Genomic DNA, 17,373 nt, shown 5'->3' with positions numbered 1-17,373 from the left:
GAGACGGCGCGCAGGCGCACTTGCTTCGTAAGGCCCCGGAAGTGATGGAGGCAACGGCCCGCCACACCCGCGGCCGTTCTAGCGCCCGCGGTGCTCTCCGGATCTGACATTTGTCCGTGAGGCAGCAGTCCCTTGGCGTCAGGGTTGTCGCGTCGGAGATAAAGTCGGAGGAGGTGAACGAATCTCTAGAACGCCCCTGTAAGATGGCGAGAAGGGCAGGAGCGAGTGGGGTCAATCGATAGCGCAGCGCTCGGCGCGATACCCTTTGTGCATGCGCAGTGAAGCGATCGATCGGGCAGGATTCGCGTCTCCATTTTTCTAGGAGAGAGCAGGAGACCGAGAGAGCGGGACGAGCCGGTATGGGGGAGCCCGGGGTGCGTGGAATGGCGGGTGCGGTCGGCTAGCGCTTTTGGGGCACCACAGGAAAGACGCGGGCGAGGCGGGAAGAGTCAATAGTGAGCGGGGCGGCATGCGCCCTGAGTTGCCAGGCTGGGCCTGCACTGATCCTCCTCTTCCTCAAAGGCCTTTCTTTCACCCTCACTCCATCCTTCGCTGGCCTCTAGCTCGGGATCATAGCGGAGCGTACGGTGAGGGGGCGTTTGTGTTCTCGCCCTGGTCTTCCTTCCAACTACGGGTACAACCAGTCCTGCACCGGGTTCTTCCTGTCTTCGGGCCGCAGACCCTTCACCTGCAAACTGGGGGCGGTAATTAGGCGCTTTCTAGCCCAGCGAGCGGACGTTCTATGGGAGTTGAGAAGCAGGGCTCGTCCTCTCTTTTCCTGTTTTAATCTCTTGGTAGCCCTATGATGCGCCTGGCACGAGTGAAGGATGGAATAGTGGTTAAGCTCTGGGCTCTGTGGTGGGTAGTCCTGGTGGCCACTTTAACCTTGGACGAGTTACGCAGCCACGTTTTACTTGCGGTATTTCCTAACCTCTTTGAGCCGGTTTCATCATCTCTGTTGTGTCCTCGTGTTGTCCACACAAGCATGGATTTATGGATATTTGCTTAATACCCATCAGTAGAGCACAGTGAGAGCTCAGGCTCTGGGTTAGGATCCAGGCTCCGCCATTTACAAGCTGTTCGATCCTGGGTGAGTTAACTTTCCTGTGCCTCCGGTTGCCCACCTCTAAAATGGGATAAGCTGAAGATTGAATGACGTAATGCATATTAGTTGCTTTCACCATGTGTGTTATATGCGGAATGTCTAATGAATTTTAGCTAGTTTATCATTAAGTTTTTAAGGAGCAGTACACGCAGCGATTAGAACAACACTATCTCTGGAGTCAAACCGCCTGCGTTCTAACGCTGGTTCCTCCAGGCACTAGTTCTGAGATCTTGGGCAAGTTATTTCCCCTCCTCACCTGTAAACAAGATTACTGGACCTCCTTTATAAGATGTTGTTGAGGATTGAGATGAAACATGGTAAACACTTAGGAAACATTGGCTATTCTTATCAGTAGCCTCAGTAATTCTCCAGAGGGCCTTGGGTAGTTAAAAACACTGTTCCCTGCCCCTTTCCTACAGCACCTCCCACTTTCAGAATCACCCCTGTGAAGTGGTGTTAACTGCCCACTCGCCGCCCTTCTTTCTTACATTCTTCTCTCTCTCCTGTGCTCTGCCTTCCAGTTTTCTTCTGTGCCACAGCTCCCTGTCTGCCTGTGACTTTTATTCTTTATGGCTGTTCCCCAGCTCCTGCAGCCTTCCGATACCTGTACAGATCTACACGTGTACAGACATTGATTTTTTTTTATTTATTTATTATTTATTTATTATTTATTTTTGGCTGTGTTGGGTCTTCGTTTCTGTGCGAGGGCTTTCTCTAGTTGCGGCAAGCGGGGGCCACTCTTCATCGCAACGCGCGGGCCTCTCACTATCGCGGCCTCTCTTGTTGCGCAGCACAGTCTCCAGATGCGCAGGCTCAGTAGTTGTGGCTCACGGTCCCAGTTGCTCCGCGGCATGTGGGATCTTCCCAGACCAGGGCTCGAACCCATGTCCCCTGCATTGGCAGGCAGATTCTCAACCACTGCGCCACCAGGGAAGCCCCAGACATTGATTTTTATAATCAGATTATCTAATCACGTCAACCAATTGGAGTTCTTTTTTTTTTTTTTGCATAAACTGGAAACCATCTGTAATTTTCTCTTTTGCTTTCTGAGCCTGAGAGAGAACTTAAACACTTGTAAATCAATCTAAATGGACAGTCCTTCCAATTTTTCCTTTTTTTATAGTTATTTTGGCCATATCCTATTTGCCAATATTTTATTCAGCAATGCTTTCCAAAGTATTCTGTAATTAAATTATGTAATGTAACAAGCTCGGTTGCCTTGAAACATGTTTTAAGAATGACCATAACTGACATGAGTAAATATAACAGCTTAGCTGGTGGAAACGGTAGTGTCCAGACATCCAACAATAGCAGCTGTTGTACCTATTGCAAGTATTAGCCAGGGTTTCATTAACAGAAGAAATGGAAGATTCTGGGATAGCAATAAAGAATAAAAATTGCAGGTGGGTAATTTAGCAGAGAAAAAATGTTCATGAAGAGAGGTTCTACTGTAAATATTGGCTAACGTGATTTGAACCATTTCTGTGTGCCACTGTGCTCAATGCTCTACATGTATCATCTTGTTTAGCCTTCACTGACTTATTTAACAGCTGAGGACCCTGATCTCAGAGAAACATAGTTGCTGACCAAAGGTAATGCTGATAGAGCTGGGATTTAAGCCCTGGAAAGGCTGACCAGATTCCTGTGTTGCTTCTGTGGTTTACTAGTGCCTCTGCCCCTCATCATCACCTGTTTTCTCTCTTGCAGCTGGCAGGGAAATTATCTTCCTCTTCTCCAAGATGTACAGAACCAAAGTGGGCTTGAAGGATCGCCAGCAGCTCTACAAGCTGATCATTAGCCAGCTGCTCTATGACGGCTACATCAGCATTGCTAATGGCCTCATCAATGAAATCAAGCCTCAGTCTGTCTGTGCACCCTCGGAGCAGCTCCTGCACCTCATCAAACTAGGTAACTTGTGAATGCAAATTCATTGAGCCCGTGACAAGGCTTCAGATGTTTTTCAAGATTACTGCCCTTTAGTTTTAGTGCCTAGTATGTGTCAAGCACAGTGCTGGATACTGCAGGAGAAAGCAAAGTCCAGATTGTGAAGGTTTTGAGCTGGTTCTAGCCTCAGGATCTTTATATGAATTATCTGGAGCTTTCTGCCGTTGTATTATTGACTTCAAGTCTCAACTCAGATGTCGTCTGAGTCCTCATTTCTTCTAAGATAACTCGAACATCTTCCCCGTACCTCCCCAAGTGCTCTAAAACAACAGTCCCATTTCCTTCATAACAGAATCACTGTCTGAAATTTTCTATATTGTTTTGAGTTTCCCACACAATCCATACCACCTGCCAAAAGACTGCAAGTGTTTTTGGTTTTAGTTTTGGTTTTTGGTTTTCTTTATTTTTTTGGCTGCGTCAGGTCTTAGTTGTGGCACGCAGGCTCTTTGTTGTGATATGCAGGCTTCTCTCTAGTTGTGGTGTGCGGGTTTTCTCTCTCTAGTTGTGGCGCGAGGGCTCTGTAGTTTGCAGCACGTGGGCTGTCTCGTTGCGGCTTGTGAGCTCAGTAGTTGTGGTGCCCGGGCTTAGTTGCCCCGCGGCATGTGGGATCTTAGTTCTCCAGCCAGGGATAAACCCTCATCCCCTGCATTGGAAGGCGGATTCTTTACGACTGGACCACTGGGGAAGTCCCAGACTGCAAGTTTAATAAAGATATTGAACCTTGTCTTGTTCAACAGTGCATCCAAGTGCTTGCCTGTGTCATAGAAAGCACTCAGTAAAATACAGAATTGCCAAACATATTTATACTCTTTGACTTGGCAGTGTAAACTGTTAGAATTTGCCTGAGGAAATAAAATGAATTCCACTGAAATGCCCAACAATATGGAATTGGTTGTACATGTTCTCATATTCATAAAGTTAGATCCAACAACATGATAGTGGGTGAACGTTTATTACGCTGGCCAGGTGTTTGTTTATTCCATATGAGTAAATGACCGAGTGTGTCACACCACGTTACATATTGTGATTTTATTTGTGTTTTAAGAAATGAGGGGGCTTCCCTGGTGGCGCAGTGGTTGAGAGTCTGCCTGCCAATGCAGGGGACAAGGGTTCGAGCCCTGGTCTGGGAAGATCCCACATGCCACGGAGCAACTAGGCCCGTGAGCCGCAATTGCTGAGCCTGCGCGTCTGGAGCCTGTGCTCCGCAACAAGAGAGGCCGCGATAGTGAGAGGCCCGCGCACCGCGATGAAGAGTGGCCCCCGCTTGCCACAACTAGAGAAAGCCCTCGCACAGAAACGAAGACCCAACACAGCCATAATTAATAAATAAATTAATTTAAAGAAAAATTAAAAAAAAAAGAAATGAAACAACTGTGTGCGTGGAGAAAGGTCCAGAAGAATTCATACCACCGTGTTAACAGTAATTATCTCTGGGTGGTATAATACAAGGTTATGTTTATTTTTTTGTTTATCTGCATTTCTGATTTTTCCTCTACTAATAAAAATTGTTTATATGATATGTCAAGTTATTTTTCAATTTAAAATGCATTTTCTTGATAAACTTCAGTTTGTTTAAACCTCAACATTCTTTCAGAGATGTTTCACTAATGTTATTATTAACAATATATCTGACTTAATGAGCTTCAGAGCTGCTACTAACAGATCTCAACACTAAAAATATTAAAATTCGGAATGGGGAAAAATGGACAATTTAACTACAGAACTGCTGTTTTTCAGTTTCTGTGGTTGTGGTTAAAGTAGAAACTTTTGGAGGCAAGTATCTGGGGAGGTGACTTTACCTGTTGGAGCCTAACCTGCCACAACGCCTATTGCCTTACAGCGTTGTCACTGTGCGTGCACCCAGGTCACAATACATAACTTTGTACAGTATTAAGTACCATGCAGCTCCGAGAAAGAGTAAGTTGACATCTGCAAACACCTTTCCCAGTTTGGATCCAGAACTTTGTCCTGTCTTTTTAAAATAACGTTTTTTCATGCCCTTAATTTTTATTCCTTTCAGGAATGGAAAACGATGATACTGCAGTTCAGTATGCAATTGGTCGGTCAGATACAGTTGCCCCTGGCACAGGAATTGACCTGGAGTTTGATGCAGATGTCCAGACTATGTCCCCAGAGGCTTCAGAGTATGAAACATGCTATGTCACATCCCATAAAGGACCATGTCGTGTAGCTACCTATAGTAGAGATGGGCAGTTAATAGCTACTGGATCTGCTGACGCTTCCATAAAAATACTTGACACAGAAAGAATGTTGGCCAAAAGTGCCATGCCAATAGAGGTAAAAATCCTGGTAATATACTTACCATTTGCCTTTTGTTGTTCATTCTTGGGAGAATGAGAGCATAGTTTAAACCAGTTTTAACTTAGCATAGCTGTAGAATGTACACTTTAAGCCAGACAGATTTTACACTTTGCGATTCTCTTCTTGCTGGCCTAGGTCATGATGAACGAGACTGCACAGCAGAACATGGAAAACCACCCAGTGATTCGAACTCTTTACGACCACGTGGATGAAGTCACGTGTCTTGCTTTCCACCCAACAGAACAGATCCTTGCCTCTGGTTCAAGGGATTATACTCTTAAGTTATTTGATTATTCCAAACCATCTGCAAAAAGAGCCTTCAAATACATTCAGGTTAGGAATGTTTGGAAAGGAGCTGTATGCATTTTTTTTTCCTAAATACAATGAGCTATTGTGTGGCTCTTCTCTTTTTAAAAGTCGTCTCAGTGGTCATCCTATAAATAAAGAGGATGGCAGCAAGGACGCAGCGCCCACCGCAAATGGCACGGCTCTCGTGCTGTCACGCGCCCACTTCCTCTGGCCAGTCAGGACGGCTGCCGGTCACAGATACGGTTCATAATCCACATCACTCTTTAAAGGTTGCAGATTCCTATTTAAAGACAAAACACAATGAACTTCTCTAACTTAGGGGAATTAAAAAATTATTCAGTTGAAATTCTCAGGTGTTTGCTGGAAAAGCGACATTTGGTGCTCTGTTTTGAATATGCAGTTCAGAAGTACTAATGTTTTAGTAGTGGCTTCCACCTCAGTATTTGGAGCCCTGGGACAAATTAAAGAAACTATTCTTATAGTTTATTTTTATTCATTAATCATATGTGAATGTGTCATAGATTGATAGTATTCCCTTCTGAGTTAACCTGCTGTTTATGTGCAAATGATGAAGCTCACCTGTGATCTTTGGAATAATGTCACCAGTAGATAGTTTCGGAAATCTGTGTTCAGATGGTCCTTTTGTGTATTCCAGAAAGTTCTTTGTTCTTCTCTTAGCTGTGTCATATCTAGTCACTGTTTTATAGATTCTTTGCATCAGCCAAATATTCTCCACATTTCCTCTGGGTTTAATTGTTCACCACTTGGTCTCTTTCCCAACAGGAGGCCGAAATGTTACGCTCCATCTCTTTTCATCCTTCTGGAGACTTTATACTTGTTGGAACTCAGCATCCTACTCTTCGACTTTATGATATCAACACATTTCAGTGCTTTGTCTCTTGCAATCCTCAAGATCAACACACTGATGCCATATGTTCCGTTAATTACAATCCTAGTGCCAATATGTATGTGACTGGCAGCAAGGACGGCTGCATCAAATTGTGGGATGGTGTTTCAAATCGATGCATCACAACTTTTGAGAAAGCCCACGACGGTGCTGAAGTTTGTTCTGCCATTTTTTCCAAAAATTCAAAATACATTCTGTCAAGTGGAAAAGACTCTGTAGCTAAACTTTGGGAAATATCAACAGGACGAACCCTGGTCAGATACACAGGTATGTGAGAAGTTGATATTACTTCACATTTCTGAGGCATTTTAGTTTCCAGAACTCTCTTTTAGATCCTCGAACTAGATCCACACAATCTATGTGAATCAAACAAGAGGCAGAGCTGGAAATAGAACCACAGTTTCTTAACTTTGCCCTTCTCAATATGTTAACAGCTAAAATTAGATCTGATTCCATGCAAGTAACACTTGAGAATTAGATGGTCTGTTTGTAGACCCATGGCCTGCCCACTTCCCACAAAAACATGAAAGCAGTCCAGAGAAGAGACTCAGTAAGTGAGAGGAAAGATCTTGGCTCATGCCTGAGAGAGGAGAAGGAGCCCCCAAAAGAGACCCCAAGTGTTCTGAACCTAGGTATAAAGTGGGCCCTTCAGACAGAAACACAAAATTGTTAGTCTGATTGTCTAATTCATTTTGGTCTCTAATTGCAACAGTTGCGCCTGTGAGCTCTTTTTATGAGATCTGTTTAAATTTATCCTATCACTAGTAGTCAGTGTTTGTCTAATTATTTGATAGTAAGTATTAAAATATTGTGTTTCATTCTTCTGCTCCTTGTAGCAGCAAAGGCTGTTTGGTAGAAAACTTCAGCTTAGCTTCCTCTGTTGTGAGACGTTTGTGTCATACACTGAAATTGCCGTGACCAGAACTTTAAAACTCAAAACAGCACTATTGTAAGGGACTGCTGGGATGTTAGTAAGTGAAGAAAATTGAGGAGTTGGTGACGTCTGAACCACTAGGGTGCAGCATAACCTACTATAGATTTATCTCATTGTAACCAGAGTCTGCTTCCTGCCATCTCTCTGGCTTCTGGTGTAGATGGTATCGCTAGCAAGTCTTTGGAAGAGTCACTTTTGTTTTATGAATGTTTGGGATGTTTTATGGTTATATGTGGCTGATTGGTTTGTTTTTCTGGAGAATTGGGATTTGATTTAAAAATGAGATTATAATGAATTTATATGCAAATTCCCTCTTTTTCTAGTTCACAGTTTAAGACCCCTTCATGTCAGCACTTTTGGATCTGCTTTTCCAGTTTTAATGTTTAGTTAGAATTCAGAGGGCTCTTGAAATAATGAAGGAAAAGGAAGAACTATCAAGTAAACATTAGAAGTTTTGATGTTGAAAGTTAATTTAAAACACTGTAAACAAAATTAAATGCTGGCTAGGGGAAAAAAAAAAAATTCTTAGCATAGGTAATAAACATAGGTCAGACACTGCTCAGTGAACCCCAGAAAAGATGACCAACTTCGCTATAAACCTAAGAAATGAATATGGAAGTATCTTTTTGCTCATCAGATTTCAGGAATTTAAAAGATTGGTATTATATAGTATTGATAAACGTTTCAGGAAATCACATATTGTTAGGAGTATGATTGGTAAAATATTTCTGAAGGGCAGCTTGGTGTCATATTATCAAAATTTTAAATATATATATTTTTGACTTGCTAAATTGTTACATAGCCTTTCACGGCATGCAGCCTTTAAAAATAAATACTTGGGCTTCCCTGGTGGCGCAGTGGTTGAGAGTCTGCCTGCCAATGCAGGGGACACGGGTTCGAGCCCTGGTCTGGGAAGATCCCACATGCCGCGGAGCAGCTAAGCCCGTGCGCCACAACTACTGAGCCTGCGCGTCTAGAGCTTGTGCTCTGCAACAAGAGAGGCCACAACAGTGAGAGGCCTGCGCACCGCGATGAAGAGTGGCCCCCGCTCGCCACAACTAGAGAAAGCCCTGGCACAGAAACGAAGACCCAACACAGCCAAAAATAAATAAATAAATAAATAAATAAAATTTTTAAAAAACCACTCAGTAATGTTTGTTGAACACTTATACTGCAGAGCTGAATGGGCATTACACCTCATTTTAATCCCTGCAGCATCTTGTGGGCAGGTGCTGTAATTATCCCTGCAGAGCAGAGGAGACAGTTAAGGCCTAGGGATGTTAAGTCATTTGTTCAAAGTCACATCGCTAATGAGTACTGAGTCCAGACCCAGCACCAAAGTGTGTATTTTTATCCGTTAAGCCATATTCCCTCTTTGTAGGTCTCCACCACAAACTGTTGAATAAAAACTGTATGCCGTATGCCCTGATTTATGTAAATTACAAATGAGTATACAACGCACGGAGATATTTGGAAAAGATATTCATCAAAATGTTGACTCTATGTAAAATTATCAGGCAGATTTTTTTTAATAGTTCATATAATACTTGAAACATAAAATATGCTTTTTTTAATTCATGGTCAAAAAAAAAAGCATAGAGTTTCCTCTGGGAGAGCAGCTGTTCATTCCATCCCAGTGATTCTGGTCCTAGGAAGTTAGTCCTAAAGAAATAACGTGTTCTGTACCAAGAATGTTTGTCACAATAGTACAGTTGGATACAAACTAACTGCCTAGCAGGAAAAGAATCATTACCTAATGGTGCTTCCAAACAACGGGATCCTTTGCAGCCAGTAAAAACACAACATATCCAACATGAAGTTAGATAATGTGGCACCACTTTTGTATTTTTTTAAGGTGTTTTTATGCCTAAAAATACATCAGAACATTAACAGAGTTGCATTAGGTGGTGGGCCCAAAGGTGATTTTCTTTTTCATACTTTTTTTAGAGTTACCAAAATTGCACAGTAAATGTGTATTACTTCAACAATTTTAAAATGCAGTTTTTACGTCAACAGAGCTAATAACAAAAGTAGAACAGTCCGGGCTCTAAGGTGTGAACTGGAAAGCTAGCCCTGGCGCCCAGGCCTTAACCTCTCGGTCTCTGCACAGGCGCTGGCTTGAGCGGACGGCAGGTGCACCGGACGCAGGCCGTCTTCAACCACACGGAGGACTACGTGCTGCTGCCCGACGAGAGGACCATCAGCCTCTGCTGCTGGGACTCGAGGACGGCCGAGCGCCGGAACCTGCTCTCACTGGGCCACAACAACATCGTGCGCTGTATCGTGCACTCGCCCACCAACCCCGGCTTCATGACCTGCAGCGACGACTTCAGGGCACGGTTTTGGTACCGGAGGTCAACCACGGACTAGAGCTGCCGCCGGCGTTCAATAGGGTTCTTTCCTCGAGGACTCTGCCCCTCCTTCCCCTTGTGTCCCGTCACCAGCTTCAGTAGTAAGTCATTGTACCATGTTTGGCAGTTGTGCTGCTACCTCTGCGTCCTTCTGGGATTTGTATGAAAGAATCTTTTTTTACCTTGATGGAGAATCATGGTGGAAAAAGTTGGAATCACAGATCTGTGCGGTTGTTCTGCAGTCACTGATTATTACAGTGTGATTTTCATCGGTTTTGTAAATACAGGACTTGCTCTTTCCCTTGATCATTTGAAGAAGGATAGAGTATTCAAGTGCTTTCTAGATCTCAAGTGGATCTGTCATGAGGAATGTTTCATTTGGATATTTTGTCAACTTTTGTGCCTGTTTTACATCCCCTTTGTACGTTTCCTTTCAAAATACATTTTGGCAGATACGGGGGCATATGGCTCTGAGAATCAAGAGTTTTATGCCATATTAAAACCATTTTAGAAAATCGATAGTATCAATTCTATCCTAAAGTGACATTCTGATAATCAAGTTCAGATCTGCGACGTTACTGTTGACACATTTTTCATTTCAGTGAAAGTAGTGGCCAGCTTTTCCTGAAGATTTATAGGAGGTATATCTCCCATCACACGTCCCACATTATCCTTTCACAACCTAAAATCTTGTCTTCAGTAAATGTGTTCTGATGAGATGATTACCGTTTGATAGGAAACATTGAAAATACATCCAGTGTAATCACAATTCGGTGAGCCCGCTGTTGCTCTCATCATCAGGAATGATGACTATCGATTGACTTTGTTCTTAGGTAATTTTAAATCTTATTTTTCAGTTCCCTTCAGCATGAGCCATAGCTACTCATCGTGGATACACCCAGCAGCTGCATTCTCAGAAGATTTTTTGCAATTAACGAACTAATACAGGTTTTCTTGTTCTTGAAACTTTTTAGGCAGTGACAGTAGTTCTCTGGATTCAACTCTTAGCTAGGTCAGAGAGCCCTGAGCTCCCCTTACAGAGAGAAACTTTGGTTTATCATTATCTCCCACTACAAATACCTCATGGTCTGGGTAGGAGTACCTAGAAAGACAGTCTGAGATCATTTGATAAAGATATTAAATATATTAAAGTAATTGGTTTATGTTACAGGAATTTTATAGTCTTCTGAAGTTTATTACATAAAAATTGTGCTTTAGACATCATCCTTAAGGATCATTTTAACTCTTTGGTCTATAAAACCATTTTCAGCATTCTTAACATGTTAAGTCACAGGTTTTAGTTCAGACTTCCAAAGAGCTATATTATTTGGTCCGTAGTGAGTTTAAATTTATTTTGTGTTCTCATTCTGCGGTATTTGAGCTTGGCCATCTGTGGGTGCTGTTCTTGTACGACCGAAAGAAACCTATTGAATAGAAACAAGGATAACCAGTTCTACCCCAAAATTACCAACCAAAACTACCCACGTGTTCCAACTTTCAGCCTATGAAACTGTAAAGCAAAGGTTCAGCTTTTCTGCTTGTTCTCCCTGGCACATGCACTGGGATGACCACACTGCACTCCTGATACAAGTTCCATTGGACCTTTTTAACTGCTCATGAATTCAGATGATACTGCCTACTTCTTCCAGCTTTTGGAACAGTCTCAGCAATAGAGCTGTAGTTTCAGGACTTCTGTTTACAAGATCAAGATGCTTTTGTGTGTTTCCAAAATAGACTTCTTTTTTAATTTTTTTCTTTTAAAAATCACATTAATGTTTGAAACTGGTGTAAATGCCAGGGATATTACATGGACTTGGTTTCATCACATCATTAATTGTACCACTTAATTATCCCACATAACACCCTGACATTCAGATGGTGAGTGATATCCAGTTAAGATAAGAACTTATAACTTCTATGTTATTTTTTAAAGACGTGATTTCTAAAATAAACTTTTTGTATATAATGGTAATTTAAAGCTAGTGTTTTTTTTTTTTTTTTTTTGGAGCTTGCCGTGAATGTTTCTGTATTTGAACATAAGCTCTCGAACAGCAGTTGTGACTTTGGACTGACACTTTTCACACTGTTTCTTTAGTGCTTTGTTCTAGAAGCCAGATTTTCGTAGCTTAATCACCTTTAGCTGTATATCTTTGCTCTTCTACGAATGTAAAATTTTTAGTATAATTGTTTCTTTTTTTTTTTAATGGAAGTTTTTTTGTTTTTTTTTAATTTTTTTAAATTTATTATTATTTATTTATTATTTATTTTTGGCTGTGTTGGGTCTTCGTTTCTGTGTGAGGGCTTTCTCTAGTTGCAGCAAGTGGGGGGCCACTCTTCATCGCGGTGCGCGGGCCTCTCACTATCGCGGCCTCTCTTGTTGCGGAGCACAGGCTCCAGATGTGCAGGCTCAGTAGTTGTGGCTCACAGGCCTAGTTGCTCCGCGGCATGTGGGATCTTCCCAGACCAGGGCTCGAACCTGTGTCCCCTGAATTGGCAGGCAGATTCTCAACCACTGCGCCACCAAGGAAGCCCTAGTATAATCTATTTCTTTAGATCATTCAGAGAAATCTGGGTTTTGCCTTAAGCTTTGGTTTCTCTTAGGAAAGGAGATGTTGGGGTTATCTAAGTCTCAGATCTGTTGAGGCAAGTCATTTCCAGGCGATAGCTTCCTTTTCTGTGATTGAAGAACTTTATCAAAATCATCCCCAACATGCACTTCAATCACTGAACCTCCTTTTTAAAAAACACATGATATAAACAGAATTGGGGGGGAAATATTTACTTCTTGGGGGACACTTCTGCTACTGAAAAAAACAGCAGGCCAGACACTCTGAGAACCCTTTCAGTACGAACCTGGATAGAATTTGTTTTTAATCACTAAGTAGATAGCTGAGCTAGCAAGAAAGGGGGTTTCTGAGGCAGACCCCACACAAAGCACCAATCCAGTGGATTAACAGTGACAGAGCTGCCGGTTGCACCAAGGACATTTGTCAGTCCCTTGTAGCCTAAAGATTTCTGGGCTCTGAGTCTTCACGGGGTTAGGAACTTTGATCAAGACCCAGAAAGAAAACCCAGAACCCAAAAGGTGGCCCCCTCAGCAAAAGGGTGAACTGGACAAAATCCCCACCTCAGAGAAAGAGGAATCCGGCCTGACACTGCAGGCTCAGGTTTGCGAGGAAGGGTCTGGGGTGTTGGCACAGGGGAGGGTCTTCGAGAATCCCATCCACAAGCAAGGTTGAACCAATCCACACTACCTGTGTGGTTTGGAGAAAAGCAAGCTGAGAATTTGAAGCAACTCCAGCTGGTAGTGGCCATGAGTGCCAGACAGGCCAGCACCAGTTCTCTATGGATGAGCACATCTTAACACCAGGCCTCAATTATTCCTTCTCCCAGAGAAAGCGCTAAGAATCTCGTGTTCACAAGTGAACGTAGGAAACAGCCACTGTGATGAAAATCAGAAACGAGTCAGACTTAGTGGAATTAGCAGATGCACAAAATATATGTAGAATAAGTTTGAAGAACTAAAACAATAACTAAAATGGGGCCAAGGATAAAGAGAGGTCAAAAGTAACCAAGTGGGTTTGAACAACAAAAACTATAAAACATTCAACACGTCCGTAGCTTTCGTACCTCATGTTTTTGCCCTTTTTCTGGAGCCTTTGCCTTTGCCTTCCTACTCCTTTAGTGGGTGTTTTCATCTATAAAGCCTCTTTCCCAGTCGTTTTCTGGCCAATTTACTCTTCTCTTCCTGGCTGCTCACCCACAATGACTACTGGCCTGTGGTGTCATTTTCTGCCCCGGTTTTTCTTGATCTCCCTGTCTGCATTCAGCCTTTTCCTCCAGCTTTACACCCCCTCTCCACCTGCAGTGTTTCCTTTGCATCCTTTTTTCCAAGTCTTGCTCTGATTCTTTTTCCCTCTCAAACTTGGGATCAAAATTCAGGCTCTTAAGCTGAGTTCTCACTAATAATTATAGTAGCGTAGAATCCCACTCCTCCCTGTATTATCCCTATACCAGGGTATTTAGATGAATTTGTTGGCAATTTATGAAATCCTACTTTGACCAAAGGAGCTGTTTTGAGTTATGTTCATGAGGTTAAAAATCTGCCAGATAATAAGGTGATTTTAAAGCAGCACAGTCTGAAATGTCCTGCCAGGCCTTTAAGGCTTTGGACATTCTGAGTGGTGTTTGGCTGGACTTTAATAAGTCAGGTATTGAACTACCTACCACTCATGGAGCTGAATGGCTGAAAGTCCACACGAAAACAGTATGAAAGCATATAAAGAGCAGTACGCAAAAGCCATCTGCCTTCTTGCACATTTATTTATTTATTTATTTTTAATTTATTTATTTGGCAGTGCCGGGTCTTAGTTGAGGCAAGCGGGATCTTTAGTTGCGGCACATGGGATCTAGTTCCCTGACCAGGTATCAAACCCAGGCCCCCTGCATTGGGAGCATGGCGTTTTAGCCACTGGACCACCAGGGAAGTCCCTGCCTTCTTGCACGTTTATTGGGAGCTGTGAAGGTGATCTGACTCCCTAGGTTCTGAAAAGAAAATCAATTCAAAGATACTGTTCTCGGGAATTCCCTGGCGGTCCAGTGGTTAAGACAGAACTCTGCGCTTTCACTGCCGAGGGCCTAGGTTCAATCCCTGGTTGGGGAACTAAGATCCCGTGTGCCGCGCAACCAAAAAAAAAAAAAAAAATACTGTTCTCAGTGGTACATTAGTTAAAAGAGGAGGGGTGGGAATTACCTTATTAGAAGCTGTCTCACTTGGTTCTTTTGAATTCTGTTTCAAACTTCTGCCTGCAGTATATTGCGAAAACCACCCAATTTTCTAGGATGATCAACTCTCGCAATATTTGTGCACGTAAGAGACTCATTCGCCTTAAGATGTAAATATGAATGGATTGCAGCAAAATGTCTACAGGCTTTCATTCAGAAAAATCATAGGGTCAAATAGGAGTCTGAGAACTCAAGCCCCTTGTTCACAAAATACGACACTAAATATCTATGTAGGGGTGAGTATTTAATTTCAGGGCCAAATCCTATTACTTTTGTGTCTTGGATTTTGGTTCTGATTGTTTTTCCTTAAAAAGACATGCACGGACTTCCCTGGTGGCGCAGTGATCAAGAATCCGCCTGCCAATGCAGGGGACACAGGTTCGATCCCTGATCTGGGAAGATCCCACATGCCGCAGAGCAACTAAGCCCGTGCGCCACAACTACTGAAGCCTGTGCCACAATTACTGAAGCCCGCGTGCCTAGAGCCCGTGCTGCAAAACAAAGCCACTGCGATGAGAAGCCCGTGCACCGCGCTAGAGAAAGCCCATGCACAGCAACGAAGACCCAACACAGCCAAAAATAAATAAATAAATGAAATAAAATTTTTTAAAAGACATGCAAATTACAGCATTCTAATCTGTATAGGGACCTTTGAGGTCAGCCCTTCAGTACAGGGAAGAATTACTCTCTGGAGTTTGAGAAGGTGATAGGAACCGTCCAAACTTGAATTGGTGTGAAATCTGTCTGTTGTCTTTTTTTTGTCACTGTGTGACCTTGAGCGAGTATGTCCATCCTTTCTTTTTACTTTTTTTCAAATATATACGAAAGTCAATAATACAGTAGAAACAAGGGTTCCCAGGGGCGGGGGGAGAGGAGAACAAGGAATGACAGCTGATGGGTGCGGGCTTTCTCACTGGGGTGACGAAAACGTTCTGGAATTAGTGGTGATGGTTGCACAACTCTGAATATACTAAAAAACCCTGAATCATACTTTTGTGGTATGTGAATTATATCTTAATAAAGCTGTTTTTTTTAATTCACTATCAGCAGTACAGTACAATGAATCCCCATGGAATCATCACTCAGACTCCCCAGTTTTCAACTCATGCCCAGTATTGTTCTACCTATACCTCTATCTACTTTCCCCTTGAATTATTTTGAATTTTCAAATTTTATCTGTAAATATTTCAGTATATATCTCTGAGAGATAAGGACTTTTTAAAATGCAGTCATAACATTGTTCCGTCTCAATATATATGTGGAAACATTGAATCTTGGTTTAATAAATTCCCATTCTGGAAACATGAACTTCAGTCTTAGCTGGACAGGGCTTGCCTCTTCCTCATCTGAGGTGCTACACGGCCCATGGCCACTGACACAGAGGAGCTGCTAGAGCCGGAAGAAAAAGCAGGAGGGAAGAGGTGCACCCAAGAGAAACACCCAGATTCACATTTAACAACGTGGAAATCACCTGCTATTTTGCAGCGGCCTTTGCCTCACAAATATCACCTGTTATATGCATTTTTGCAGTGGTACTACTTAATGATTTGTCTCATCTGTAAAGACTAACAGGATAAAATACTTCTGTTAGTCCAGGCTCTATACTGCTCTGCCCCTGCTTCTCGTACCTTGCCTTCCTCCTGAAGCCTTCCCTAAATTACTCCCCCACTCTCCCATCTCTGTCCTCCTCTCTATGGATCTCCACCTTGAACTTGTTGCCAAGTCAGTTTGTGATTGTTCCCTGCGGTCACTGTTCCCTCCCTGTTATCTGCTTCCATCAACAACATGTCAATTACTTGGCACTGCAAGTTAACTTGCAACACTGGTAACAATTTAAAATTTAAATCATGGGGACTTCCCTAGTGGTCAGGTGGCTAAGACTCTACACTCCCAATGCAGGGGGCCCAGGTTCAATCCCTGGTCAGGGGACTAGATCCCACATGCCACAACTAAGAGTTCGCATGCTGCAACTAAAAGATCCTGCATGCTGCAACTAAGACCTGACACAGCTAAATAAATATTTTTAAAAATAAATAAATAAAATAAAATATAGGTTGTCTCAGCCAGAAATCAGTCAGCTGTTTCCACCTGTAAATCCTTCCTGGTGCTCAGACTTGTAGGGGCTACATGCGGGACAGCCAGCAGACAAGACAGCAAGTGCTGTCATCACAGGAGAGCGATGAGAGAGACAGCCCATTGGAGGTGGAAGCTGAGCCCCGCTGGGAAGGATGGGTACCAGTTTGTTGATGTGAAATAAAAGTGCGAACATGCCTAGCAAGGAATCTGCTCTCCTGTAGGTCCTCTCTGGATGTTTAGTCTGAATTTAAGGAAAGTGGAAAGACTTAGCAAGTCGTCCTGAACCGTGTGGCATCAAGTGGGTGGGTCGGTGAGATCTGAGAGATAACGTATTGGTAAGTGCTCAGCATAGCCCTGCTGCAGAGCCAGCAGTCAAAGACCAGGGCTGAGTATGGGCGTCAGAGCAGGTGGAAGTGGAAGAGTGCACCTGATGGGGAAAGATGTGGGACGAGATCCCTTGGGCACGCCCCCCCCGCCCCCGCTGAACTCGTTTTCTCCGGCTGTTGCAGGGTAAATTTTAGGGGGCAGGAAGGAAGAAACACTGACCGCTATCACAAATTTGTCCTGGCGGCCTCTAATCAGAGAAATATGCTTGGTCTGTCCAGGGGGAGTTGTTCCACAAACGTTCAAGGGGTGAGGA

The 17,373-nt window shown here is 43.1% G+C and overlaps 2 protein-coding genes across 10 annotated transcripts in view; both read left to right on the top strand.

The window, feature by feature from the left end:
• The first annotated feature begins 21 nt into the window (after window positions 1–21).
• On the top strand, window positions 22–10,389 carry CSTF1 (cleavage stimulation factor subunit 1). 5 transcript variants are annotated; one of them, XM_082359324.1, is made up of 6 exons: window positions 22–357; window positions 2,813–3,013; window positions 5,070–5,347; window positions 5,507–5,704; window positions 6,464–6,854; window positions 9,632–10,389. In XM_082359324.1, exons 2-6 carry the CDS (start codon window positions 2,845–2,847, stop codon window positions 9,889–9,891), a joined length of 1,296 nt encoding a protein of 431 aa, XP_082215450.1. In that variant the 5' UTR covers window positions 22–357; window positions 2,813–2,844; the 3' UTR covers window positions 9,892–10,389. The 5 variants fall into 5 exon arrangements, with proteins under 5 accessions (XP_082215450.1, XP_082215452.1, XP_082215453.1 ...); XM_082359326.1 differs by having other exon boundaries at window positions 40–173; XM_082359327.1 differs by having other exon boundaries at window positions 46–198.
• Window positions 6,769–17,373, top strand: part of CASS4 (Cas scaffold protein family member 4) — a 63,136-nt gene continuing 52,531 nt past the window's right edge. For all 5 annotated transcript variants that reach the window (XR_014235435.1, XM_082359296.1, XM_082359297.1 and 2 more), the window contains exon 1: window positions 6,769–6,854. The gene's annotated coding sequence lies outside the window, so the exon portion shown is untranslated. The remainder of the gene's footprint in view (window positions 6,855–17,373) is intronic.

Source organism: Balaenoptera borealis (genome assembly GCF_965194805.1).
Source record: "Balaenoptera borealis genome assembly, chromosome: 16".
In the NCBI taxonomy this organism is placed as follows: domain Eukaryota; kingdom Metazoa; phylum Chordata; class Mammalia; order Artiodactyla; family Balaenopteridae; genus Balaenoptera; species Balaenoptera borealis.
Note: the sequence above shows the minus strand (reverse complement) of the source record. Positions and strands in the feature narration are given on the sequence as shown.